Source organism: Equus przewalskii, chromosome 9 (genome assembly GCF_037783145.1).
Source record: "Equus przewalskii isolate Varuska chromosome 9, EquPr2, whole genome shotgun sequence".
Classification (NCBI taxonomy): Eukaryota; Metazoa; Chordata; class Mammalia; order Perissodactyla; family Equidae; genus Equus; species Equus przewalskii.
In genome coordinates, this window is record NC_091839.1 from 59,402,354 (window position 1) to 59,415,721 (window position 13,368).

Here is a 13,368-nt window from a genome sequence, read left to right on the forward strand (position 1 = left end):
CCAAGGATCATAGATCATGTTTTATAATTTACAAAGAAATGCATAGTAATCTTTTTGTTAAAATGAATGTTTGGTTGGAACCTGTCTTGTGTTTTAGTCAGTGATGGAGCACAGCTCAACCGTGGGTGCAGCCTTGCAGGGACTAGAGAGTGTGCCTTCCCACCCCCAGCACTTGTTCTGCTCTAGGAAGTGGGAAGCCTTGAACTACAGCCAGTAGTTTCCTCCTAAAACTGAGTCCCTTTGGGGAGGTGAGCAGGTTCCTAACCATTTTTAGGGCAATTTGGATAATTGAAGATTTAATGTAATTTAACTGTAGTTTCTCCCACACTCACCACCAGTACACCCCTTCAGATTACCCCCAATTAAGGAAGAGATGACTGTACTTTTTATTTAGTCTTAGCGTCATCCTTAAGGTCCATGATTGGAGACTATCTTATAACTGAGATCTTTCTTACTTCAGAAATGATGTCACATGCAGAGAATCTGACGTGAACACTAAGTTTTGTATGAGCCACCTTAGATCATTTTCATGATACTCCAGAGAATAAACATACATGTCCTTGTTTTGTTTATATATTTTAACAGTTTGATTGTACTTAAACTTTCAAATGTTTCTGTCTTCAGATGATATTTCAGCTCCATTTTAAAATATGCAGTTGTATAAAAGAAATTGGTAAATATTTAAATAATGCACCAATTACAGGGCTTTAAGAACACGTGTGTGTGTGTGTGTGTGTGTGTGTTGTTCTAAAATAGAGCATTGGTCAGCAAAATATTTTCATTAGATTAAGGGGTGATGTTAGCATGTTTCTTTTTTTTTCCTTCTCAGAGCTTAAGAAATACTCTTAAGAGTCATAATACTGTTTTATTATAAGTGATGACATCCTTTAGATTTCAATTTAATCCTCACTTGCTATTGGAGCGTTCCCAGCCAATCCTCTCGTGAGGATAGCTGCCTCTTCTCTATCATCCCCCACAGTCTTTTGCTTCCCACAGCTTTTTAGTGCTTGCTTATTTGTCCCTCTTCTCTGACAAGTTCTTAACCATGAGAGAAAGAAGTGTGTCAGTCATGCTCTCCATCTGTCCCCAGCACCAGCACAGTACCTGGCTTGTAGTGTGCACTGAATATCTAAGGAAATCATTGTCGCCATAATTATGAATGATGCTACATTTGTTGAACCCTTTCTATCTGCCAGGCATGCTAAGCGTTTTGTGTGAACTATTTCATTTCATGTCATAGTTTTGTTTGTTATTCCTGTTTTATAAATAAGGAAACTAAGATAGGTTAAATAATTTGCCCGAGGTTTAACAAGACATGAAAGGCCCAAAATTCAGACTCGGATCAAACTGATTCCAAAGCTTGAGTTCTTTTTTTTCCCCCAGCTTTATTGAGGTATGATTGCCAAATAAAATTATAATATATTTAAAGTATACAACATAATGATTTGATATACATTGAGAAAAGATTCCCACCATGAGTTAACACTTTCATCAGCTCACATATTTACCTTTTGTTGTTGTTTAGTGAGAACACTTAAGTTCTACTCTCTTAGCAAATTTCAATTATATAATACAGTATTATCAACCATAGTCACTATGTTATACTTTAAATCCCCAGACCTTATTCATCATACAGCTAAATTTGTACCCTTTTACTGGCCTCGCCCTATTTCCCCACCCTCTCAGGCCCAGGCAACCATCATTCTACTCTCTGTTTCTATGAATTTGACCTTTTTTTTTCAATTGCATATGTAAGTGATACCGTACAGTATTTGTCTTTGTCTGGCTTATTTCACTTAGCATAAAGCCCTCCAGGTTCATCCATGTTGTCGCAAATGGCAGCATTCCTTCTTTATTCCCTTGTGTATATAAATACCACATTTTCTTTATCCATTCATCCATCAGTGGACACTTGGTTGTTTCCATACCTTGGCTATTGTGAATAATGCTGCATTGAAAATGAGAGTACAGATATCTCTTTGAGATAGTGATTTCGTCTCCTTTGGATATAGATCCAGAAGTAGGACTGATAGATCATATGGTAGATCTATTTTTAATTTCAAGAAGAACTTCCATACTTCCATAGTGGCTGCACCAGTTTACATTCCTGCAACAATGCACAACGGTTCCTTTTTCTCCACATCCTCACCAGCATTTATCATCTCTTGTCTTTTTGATGATAGCTATCCTAACAAGTGTGAGGTGATATCTCATTGCGGTTTTGATTTGCATTTCCCTGATGATTAGTGATGTTGAGCACTTTTTCATGTACCCATTGGCCATTTTTTGTCTTCTATGGGAAAGTCTCTATTCAGGCCCTTTGCCAATTTTTTAATTGATTTATTTGGTTTTTTGCTGGTGAGTTATATGAATTCCTTGTATATTTTGGATATTGACCCCATCGGGTATGTGGTTTGCGAATATCTTCTCCCATTCCCTAGGTTACCTTTTCATTTCATTGATGGTTTTCTTTGCTGTACAGAGCTTTTTATTTTGAGGTAGTCCCACTGGTTTATTTTTGTGTTTGTTGCTTTTGCTTAAGCTGTCAAACCCAAAAAATCATTGCCAAGCCCAATGTCCAGGAGCTTATCCCCTGTGTTTTCTTCAGGAGTTTTACAGTTTCAGGTCTTATGTTCAAGTCTTTAGTCCATTTTGAGGTGATTTCTGTGTATGGTGTAAGATAGGGGTCCACTTGCATTCTTTTGCATGTGGATATCAAGTTTTCCCAACACTGTTTATTGAAGAGACTGTCCTTTCTCCATTGTATATTCTTGGCACCTTTGTTGAAAATTAATTGACTATATATGCATGGGTTCATTTCTGGGCTCTCCATTCTCTTGCATTTGATCTATGTGTCTGTTTTTATGCCAATACCATACTGTTTTGATTACTATAGCTTTGTAATATGGTTTGAAATCAGGCAGCCTGATGCCTCCAGCTTTGTTCTTTCTCAGGATTGCTTTGGCTAGTCAGAGTCTTGTAGTTCTCTATGAATTTAAGGATTGTTTGTTCCATTTCTGTGAAAAATGCCATTGGAATTTTGGTAGGTGTTGCATTGAATCTGTAGATCACTATGGGTGGTGTGGACGTTTTAACAACAGTAAGTCTGCCAATCCCTGAACACAGAATATCTTTCCATTTATTTATGTCTTCTTTAGTTTCCTTCATTGGTGTTTCATAATTTTCAGTGTACAGATCTTTCACCTTCTTGGTTAAATTTATTCCCAGGTATTTTATTGTTTCTGATGCTATTGTGAATGGACCTGTTTTCTTAATTTCTTTTTCCAGTAGTTCATTATTAGTGTATAGAAACACAACTGATTTTTGTATATTGATTTCGTATCCTGCAGCTTTACTGACTTCATTAGCTCTAACAGTTTTTTGATGGAGTCTTTTGCATTTTCAACATATAGTATAGTTTCATGTCATCTGCAAATAGGGACAGTTTTACCTTTTCCTTTCCAGTTTGGATACTTTTTCTTTCTTTTTCTTGCCTAATTGCTCCGCCCAGGACTTCTAGTACTATGTTGACTACAAGTGGCGAATGTGGACACCCTTGTGTTGTTCCTGATCTTAAAGGAAAAGCTCTACTATACAAACTAAGACTATTATACAATTTTAAAGGAGAATAAGAGATTATAATTAGATATTCAGCAGCCTTGGGTATTCTAATCGGCTAAATTGATGAGATGTCATAGACATGTTTTCTCCCAAAGGTATTTATTTTGTTAAAATATTTTTGAAAGAAAATTTTACAGAAGTTGACACTACTATTTATCTTTTAGCTTTAAAATTTCGTAGCTTTTTGTTAGGGTTTTTTCAATGATTTCATTTCCAGACTGAAGATTGTTTGTTAGATATAAGTTACTAGCTTATTATACTGAATTACATTTTCTAATTAGAAAACATTGTTGTGTTTATTAAATATAACTATGCCTAGCAGGCATTTTTACTAGAAATAATGAAGTTCACAGAGTGTTCAAATTCATTTCTTGTTCTAGAGCTCATTGTACCAAGAGTCCTTGAAATAAGGGATCTGTTTAAAATCTTTGGTTTACTTTTAGTAACACAGTGCTTGATATGGGCCTGAACTATGGTTAATTTAATTTAGAAAGTGTTCTTATGTTTTAATCCATGTTATAAAATTATTAGCCACTAATAATAAATAGGAGGAGGGAAAAACAGTTGAACCTTTTTCAAATTGAGACTCTTTTCAGTATATTTGCGTCACTCTGAATGTCAGTTCTCATTGGTACCTTAGAGATGTAAAGGTTTGGAGATCTGATAAATGGTACTATTCCCAGGATATACCCGAAATTTTTTTCCTCTAACCAAGACCCTGATAGAAGTTTTTTCTAATCATTTGTTCCTTCTTCTGGATGGATGGATATATGGATAGAGAAAATCCTTACTTAAAGACTAATAATTATTATTATTATTACATTATTAATTAATTAGATAATAAATTGCTAATTGATTAATTTATTATTATTATTTTCCAATTGATCAAAGTACTGGACTTGAACCATAGTTTGAAATTGAAATTGCTGCTTTATATTCTGTGTTATTTATCAGATTACATTTCCCACACATTACTCTGTAAAAAACATTTCTGGTCTCTAATGAAAAGCAACAAGATCAAAATCCTTCAGAATTACTAAAGAATTTTTTATCACGAAGAATATTAAAAATGAAAAGGCACTTAGAACCTTTGATGGTTCTAGATTTAAGCGACTAGTGTTAGATTTTTGTTGTTTTTGTTTATTCCTCTGTGTCACTCACATGAGAATTTCTGTAATGCTTTTTCTCCTGCACCATACAAATTTGGAATACTTTACATGTAAACTGAAAACAGAAGATGGCCAGGTACCAAGCATTTATCTCCCTTACCCCTCCAGAAATCTCATTATTTCTAGATGGGCTCAACCTGCTTGCCAATCCCTTTACAGCTTTGCCTACCATCCACCTGCATTGCTGAAGACTCTTTAGCACTCTCACCTGCTTGCAGAGTAACAAGATTGACTGGCAGGTAAAATAAGAATACTTCCCTGTAGGCTTGCCTCAGACATCTTGCTACTGCCTACCATGGTACGTTTTTAGATGAGCTCATTATTAAAGAACTTCCAGTAACAGATTTTGTAACATGAAGGTCAAAGTGTAAATCAGCTAGAGCTTGAAAACTAAATCACTGACACTGTTATAATTGTCATGGAAAGTCATTTGTGAAGTAAAAGATTTATAATCAATAGAATGTCATTTTGTGATTGTCCTTCCTCTGGGAAGTTTCATGAAAAATTTATTAAATATATGATTTCAAGAGTATCTCTTTTGTTTCAGAGATAATTATTCTGAAAGTGCTTTTTAAAATTACTTACTCTGATATGCTATTTTTAACTTTTAGGGATATCCCTGTGGATTTCAAGTATATAGCAGAACCCAGTATGCACTCAATGCCCGCAGTGACTTTGTCTCCAAATGGTGAGTTAGTAGATAGCATGTGTTTCTAAATGAGCTTCGAGGACACGGTGTGATTTCTGTATTCAAAGAACCTTGGCCATTCCCTCCTAGGGGAGGTCTGTCTGTGTGCCATACTTATATAAGGAAATCTTTCCAATGTTAGAAATAATCACTGGTTTGCATATGTGAGCCACCTCACCCATTCTCTTGTTTTTGGAAAAAATAAAAATAAAAGAAACAATGATTTGCAACTAACATGACTGAGCATCTAAGGATTTCCATCTGAGAATCAGGGGGCTTTTTTGTTAATAATTCTCCTTCGAACAGAATCATGTTCAACATCTCATTTAGTAATTTACTGGGAGCTCTTTTTCATTCAGGAGATAGAAAATTTTGGTCTGATTCCCCATAATGAGAACACCTTAGCACTTAGTATAAAAGATTTTCTCAGGCAAAAAGAAAAGAGAGAAATCTATTTAATACTGTTTTCTATTCAATAAACTGTTGCCTTTTAAGTACAAGGTAATTCATACTGCAGATATATTGACAGTATACTGATACGATTATAGCTCTGCATGAGGGTATTAAAGTGGAGGATCTCATGTTTGGGCAGTATTGTCGTCAAAGCCAATAAACTCACGTAGCTACTGTAAGGCTAGAGCAAGGAAGAGGAGGCAACAAGTAGTTGGCTCTTCCATCAGGGCATCTGCCACAGGCAAATTGGTGATCATTTGCTAAATGCCCTGATTTTTATGAGAAGAACAACCTAACTGGGTCCTATTTTGATAATCACCCTATTGTATACTTTGTCACATTTGCCGTCATGCATCTACCTTTCATGTAGTATATTTTTAAATCATCCATTACAAATACTGTGCCCATCTTGAACAAGGCCATTTACCCACTCAGACTATGAGCATTGTTAGGATCATCCCCTTGGTTAATAATGTCTGTAAGTATATAGGATGCAAGAAGATACTGTAGTTTAGGTGCTAGGGGCCATCGTGAATCCTGGGTAGATAAAGACAGTGTGGCCTTCCAGCAACACTTACTACAATTTTTTTAATCATCTCTTTTTTTCATACAGTTTTATTTAATAATCCTAGGTTTTCTCACCTAAAGTTAATCTTTTTTTCCCCATAATTAACATCGGTAAGTCTCTTTCTCCCCATGGTCCTATTGTCTATACTTAGTACAAATTAATTTCATTTCATAAAATTTTAGTTTAGTTCTATTAGTGCTAAACTCAGAATTTCCGTATGTCCTTATTTAAACAAACAAAAAAAAGCTTTTATATAGAGAGTACTCCATGACATATGCTTGTATGAGCAAAATTCACTACTCTATATATAATAGAGTATATATAGGGACCCATTTGTAATACTTCGTAGATGGTATGGTAAATTCATTTTCCTATTATTATAAAGTAGTTGAGATCAAAATATTAATGACTGAACACATTTAAAATAAAGTCTTTTTAAAATTTTCAGTCTTTCTCTAAAATGTCTCATTTATTGAATTTACAGGGAAATGGCTAGCATGCCAATCAATGGACAACCAAATCTTAATTTTTGGAGCACAGAACAGATTTAGATTAAATAAGAAAAAAATCTTTAAGGGCCATATGGTAGCAGGCTATGCTTGTCAGGTGGACTTTTCCCCAGACATGAGGTAAGTTTAAATCTTCTCATGTACTCTCATATTCAAATATGATAATATAAACTATTGTTGTACAAATAACACCACTTTACAAATCACTTTCACATATGTAATTGTATGAGAACTGTGCAGACTGTCAAAATACCAGACAAAAAGGCAAAAACAAGTTATGAAAACTACATTTTGCGTTTTTAAGTTCTTGTATCTCCTTATATATGATTTCAAGAGACCTTGCTTGGTGCTGTGCCCTTTAACTAAATAATAAATCCCTTGCTATATAGGCAGTGCCTTATTTTCTCTCTGCTTTTCTAAGCAAGGCTAGCAGGACTGTAATCACTATGTGACTGTGATTGAGTGAACACCAGAAGACTTCGTTCTGTATTGCAGTGTTGACGTTAACAGCTTCACTATAGCTTTTCCCTGCTGACACCTCAAATCCAGCTTCAGAATATTTTTAGGTCACACTAGATTTGTGAAGCCCTGGAGTCTTTCTAAGAGTGAACTCTGCATTCATTCCCCCTTTCTAAGCTAAAACATCTAAGTAGAAGTAGTTCAGAAATTCCTGTGACCTACTAAGTTTAGCCTGTTAATTGGGCCTTAGACTCCTACCTCTGAGTCAGTCTTAGACGTATTCAAAAGATGCTGAAGCCAAAAAATTATGATGAAGGTGGTAGAGCCTAATACAGTAGTATAGATCTGAACGTGTTTGCTGGCTCTGTGTGAAATTGGTTTCTACATTGTTTCTGAGTATCTAGAGTAATTGTAATACTGTATTCATTGTGGTCCCTGGGTCTCCCAATCTTCCAAGTTAAAAATAAATTTACTCAATGGGGAGGGTTTTAGGTAGAAGTTTAAATTATAGACTACTTTATGCTCTGCCTTGTTTTTCTCACTGAGTAGTGTATATTCTCATTGATTTTTTTTTTTATGTTAAGGTGAAAAAGATAAACTCTTTCTCTGTTCCTCATTCATTTTACCAGTTTAAGATGTGTGAATAATTTGAATTTATTTTTTCTTCCCATTGTAGTTATGTGATTTCAGGAGATGGAAATGGAAAATTAAATATCTGGGACTGGAAGACCACAAAACTCTACAGCCGGTTTAAAGCTCATGATAAAGTGTGTATCGGTGCAGTGTGGCATCCTCACGAAACCTCCAAAGTCATCACGTGTGGTTGGGATGGCCTCATTAAACTGTGGGATTAACCTCATTAATCCCTAAACTATCTAGGATCATTTTTGATCCAGTATCATATTTATATTTAATTATTAAATGTGTTGGATGACGACTTGATTTACAGATTATGATTTCCTTACATGGCCTTATAAAGTTGACCCACTGTTTAAAAAAATGTCCTTTGCAAATTTGGCTTATATCATTTCATTGCTAACTTCACTTTATACAGAGAGTGACTATTGACTTTCTAATTGACAAGTAGTTATTGTTGGCAGGCAGTTTGGGTTGACCCCCATGACATACTGAAAGAATCCCTAGTAGATCTGGGGATCTATCTGAAGGAGATAATATAATTAAAGACAGATAACTCAGAAGGGTACCGTGTACTTACTGCTTCAACAGAAAGGGAAGTAAGGAGCAGGAATGATGTAATTAAATGTGAATCTGAAAGAAGGATAAAACCACCCACAATTTCTGTTCGCATTATTTTCAGTGGGTCGAGTTCTAATCTTTCGGATTCAGGAGTTCCACTATTTTTTACGACATGTGTTGTGTATTTTTAGTTGTAAGCCAGCAATCTTCTCTAACTGCAGCATTCCTCTAATTATTAAACGATGTAAAATAAAAATCAGTCCAGAGTTCTTTCGTTGACTTTCTTCCTGATCAGTATGACAAGACTGGTACAATCAGAGAATTATGTTATTTTTGAAGATGGAACTCAAAAGAATGAGTCAAGACTTTGAATTTTATTAGTATTTACTGTCAGTAAGGACCTGGCTACACTTTCAGAAATCAGGGTCTCCTAGGTCATTGCTTCACAGATGTTACTACTGAAATACTCCTCATAGGAGATAGGGTGTGAGGGCATAGTCCAAAATGTCAACTTGTCATTTCTTTGAAGTTGTATGTTTTATCTTTAAAATTATTCTGATTTTGCTTGCGAGTATGTTTGACAGAACTTTTTAAGATTAGAAAGGTTTTCAACTTCTTTCCAAATCTTTGAGTAAAATTGACACTCCAGGAAGATGGTTAGGGTTCCCCGGTTTGAGAAACAGTGACTGTGGTTGGTTAAAAAAGAAAAAGTTTAAAAACTTCAAATTGTGAAATCAGGATTACTCTTGAATATAGTAGCTAATAGCACTTTAGTTTGACAAGCCATTTCTCCTGTTTTATTACAAATCTGTATTAGATGTTTGAATGTGATTTGAAACATTTTGGCACATGCTAAAAAAAAGATTGGTTCATAGTGCTCAGAATGCTGACTTGGAGACCAGAATCATGTTGAGTGTTGATATCCTAAGGGCATTAGCACCGAGTCCTGTGCTATCAATAGCAGTTGCTGCTTCTTGCCCTTAGAACTTCCATTTTTAAAAATTAAAATTAAAAAAAAGAAAAGCATGATAGAGATGACCAGGCACTATAGCCACATATAAATAAATTTCAAATAAGAAAATAGAAAAAGAATAAAAGTGATAGAGATATATTTTTGGACACACAGGCACTCAAATAAGAATACAGTGCCTAGCTGCTGCCCCTTCTGTATCTGCCAGGAAGGGTGGCTGCCACTTCCTGAAGAGGAAAGAATTCAGACAAGACCTCTTTATTTCCAACCACGGGTTTTAATAAATGTGAATTACTGAAATGTGATGGGACAAAAAGAATTAATCATACATTTAAACTATCTTGCTCAGCACCAGTATTGTGTATGTTACAAATCATAATTTCTAAATCTCGGTTTATTTTGTTGTGTTTTTGACTGTTTCTAAACTAACTGTATATAAAAATTCTCTTTTTTTAAAAGATCATATTTTTAAATAAAGCATTTTTGTAGAAAGTATTATCAGAATTTTTGGTTCTTTAGTCTTCTTTTAAGTTTCAACTCTGTTGAGACACTAGATGAAACCATTTGCAGATTTTCAATGCGTCATTTTGATTTTATGGGGAGAAGTGATGCTTTAGAGGGGAGTATGGTGTATGAATGGGTTTATTCTAATTAAATAATAAAAATAGAGGGCATGGCCCTCAGAGCACACAGATTAAGTTTATCACATTCCATATTTTTTCACTTGGCGGTGGCACTGAGTCATGATTGTAGCCATTTTAGAATACATGAATGAGTGAGGGTTTTTTCCAGCATAAAAAAGTCTCAAGGTCATGTTGTTACTGGAATTAAGTGGTTATCCTCTGTCTTCCTTTGCTTCACTGCAACCTTTTTGTCACACCCAGGACAGATTTACTTCCTAACAGAATACAAATGATGCTTTAGTGAAAGTTTTAATCAGATGAATATTTAAATGTTGAAGCACAAGCTGGGACTATTTTGTCCTAAATAAGGAGACGGTTTTAAGATAAGGAACAGGGAGTGGCATCAAACAGGCACTTCTTTAAGTGGAAAAGTGTCGAGTGATTCTTGAGGAAGCATTGTGAGGCCAGTTGATGTCCTTAGCATGTTTATCAATTACCTGGAAGAAAACATTGGCAGTGAAATATCAAACCCTTGGATGGCAGCTGTAAGGCCTGCAACCAGCAATAATTATAGACACTCTCCTTGAAGAACAGTGTTTCTCAGAGTGTGGCCTGAGAAACAGCTGCATTAGAATCACCTGGAGATGGTGTGGCTTACTGAGATACAGAATCTAGAAGAAAGTAGAGTGTAGTTGGGGGAGCCATAATGAATTCACCTGTGGGGAAGGGAAGTGTGACGTGCCATCCAGACCAAGATATCCATCAGCAGTCTTAAATTTGGGTCTCAAAGTGAGGCCTAGGGAACACTGATGCTGTATATCATCAGAGATGCTTGTTTTTCACATTCTGACATCTCTGAAATAGGGCTACATCATAAAATCAATGATGTGTCATAGTTTAATTGGCAGCATTCTTTCTTCCTTAGTGGATCATGAAATAATTGATGAAATGCAGTATAAACAAGGCAAGTACCAAGGGACCTAAGAATGAGAAGAGAAGATCCAGTGGAAAGAAGGTTCTATCACAGCACACTTGGTTCAAAGTTCATGTTATCAAATGTTTATTTGACCATTGCCTAAATAAAATGAACTAACAGAAGATTGTAATTAAAATATATATATATATATATTTTTTTTTTTTCTGGATCAAAGTCGGCACTTTTAGCAAGGTCCCCAGATGATACACACACTAAGGATGAGAACCAATGAAGTAGAATTATCTTTAATGCATGTAAACTGAGAAAGTTAGCTAACCAAAAATTTATACATCTATGTGTGCATATGTGTGTTTGTGCATATATGTGTGTATATACATTTTATGTATTTATATGTATACCTTCCATGTTCATAGTCACTTTAATAATTGTGGAAACAACTTTCTCAACCTAAACACTGCAATTTTATGTGGAACTTAAGGGGAAAGAAGTCACGACTTGCAGCCAGAATCCTTGGAGTGGCTTTATTTTTGGTGACAAAGAAGGAGATAACTCCATTGCTTGCACAGCTTCCTGTAAGTGCAGTGGCTGTCTTCAGATGAAATTTTTAGCTCCCCTCACCCTACTCTCCAGCCTTCAGCATTTGAGATCTGAGGGACTAACTCAAGTCTCAAACATCTTTGATTTAAGTGTATGTTCTAGCATAGTGCTAATCTTCCAATTCACTTTACAGAAATATGTGAGCCATTTTGTAATTTTTAATTTTCTAATGGCCACATTAAAGAAAACCTAGGGGATACTAATTTTAATTATATATTTTACTTAACATAATATATCCAAAGTATTATTTCTGCATTCAATTATTTTTAAAATTAATATCTTACTTTTCTCATACTAAGTCTTTGAAATCTGGTATATATTTTGCTTAACAGCACATCTCAATTCAGACACTAAATTTTCATCGAATATTTTCTCTCTTTAATACAAAGTAGATTTACATGCCCACATTGTTCCAAACATACCTAAGAGTTTCCTAATAATTGAATCAAGTATAAAGTTTTTTAAATTTAAATTAGTTAAGAGGAAATATCATTTAAAATTCCATCCCTCAGTCACACCAGCCACATTCTAAGTGCTCAATAGCCGCATGTGGCTCATGGCTGCCATATTGCACATACAGTTCTAGTACCACTTTTTAGACAGTGGCTCAGATATTCAACTTTACTGCTTTCATCTGAAAGGCATTCTAAGGTTCAAACTACTCAGAGTATCTCATGCAAAGAATATAAATGTTCATATTTTTCTGTGCTACATTTTTGGTAGTTTCCTCAGGTTTATCTTCCAATTCACTTTATAAACTCTTCAGCTGTGTCTAATCTGTTTGATCCATTAAACTTAGTCCAATGACTATTTTCCCTTTATGGAAGGTCTATTTGTACTTTTCTATATCTACCTGTTCTTCATATGTCTTATTTTCTTATGGTTTCTGTATCGTCTTTTATGCCTTTAATCATTTTAAACAATTTACATTATACTTTTTTAAGATTGTTATTTTGTGATCTCAAGTTCTTGGGCTGAAAATCCCAGTGTATATTGTGTCTGTTAACTCTGCCTCATGGGGGGCCGTTTCCTCGTCAGTTGTAATTTTTTATTAGTCTTGTTTTTTTGAGGAAATCTGTTGTTGCCTGAGTTGAAGAGTCCCTTCAGAGTGGGTATACGTTTGTTTCTGCCATGTACCCTGAGGTATCACCCCCTGGAACCGGTTTTTTAATCTTCATTTCTCAGCTTACGGTTTGCCTCCCCATGTAATTAGTATAAAGTCAGTTCCCTAAATAGTCTGGAGTCTTCAAATTCTCATGGGAAACTTTTATTTCCTCCCGGAGCTGCAGCAGGGATAGGCTGCCTTGTGCTGGGGGCGGCGAGGGAGGGGGTAGATTTTTTAGGCCCCTCTTGCACTGAAGTTGTAGCCTTCCAAAGGTCTCGCTGCTGTGGGTGTCTCAGTCCCAGTCGTTTTCCCCAACCCAGACCATATCTGCAGTGCACCCACGCCATCACTGCTATCAACTCCTAGGGTTACTGCAGTGTAGGGTCCTGTCGACCTCTCAGGTGCTAGGCTCGCTCTGACCTTTTGTGTCTAAAATTTTTCTTTCTTGGGCATTCAGCCATACATATGCATG

At 35.5% G+C, this 13,368-nt stretch overlaps 2 protein-coding genes across 7 annotated transcripts in view; one reads left to right on the top strand and one right to left on the bottom strand.

The window, feature by feature from the left end:
- The window catches only part of CDC40 (cell division cycle 40), a 48,416-nt gene extending 38,287 nt beyond the window's left edge, over positions 1–10,129 (top strand). For all 3 annotated transcript variants that reach the window (XM_070556786.1, XM_008521290.2, XM_070556787.1), the window contains exons 14-16: positions 5,402–5,478; positions 6,984–7,128; positions 8,144–10,129. In XM_070556786.1, coding sequence (XP_070412887.1) covers positions 5,402–5,478; positions 6,984–7,128; positions 8,144–8,321 — 400 coding nt within the window. In that variant the 3' untranslated portion in view covers positions 8,322–10,129. The remainder of the gene's footprint in view (positions 1–5,401; positions 5,479–6,983; positions 7,129–8,143) is intronic.
- METTL24 (methyltransferase like 24) overlaps positions 1–13,368 on the bottom strand; it is a 124,112-nt gene that overhangs the window by 15,059 nt on the left and 95,685 nt on the right. The window contains exon 7 of one of the 4 annotated variants that reach the window (XM_070556805.1): positions 9,920–10,754. The exons of 2 other annotated variants lie outside the window; for them this stretch is intronic. In XM_070556805.1, the coding sequence (XP_070412906.1) occupies positions 10,677–10,754 (78 nt within the window). In that variant the 3' untranslated portion in view covers positions 9,920–10,676. Of the gene's footprint in view, positions 1–9,919; positions 10,755–13,368 lie in introns of those variants that run through there. One more of the 4 variants, XM_070556810.1, reaches the window with a different exon arrangement.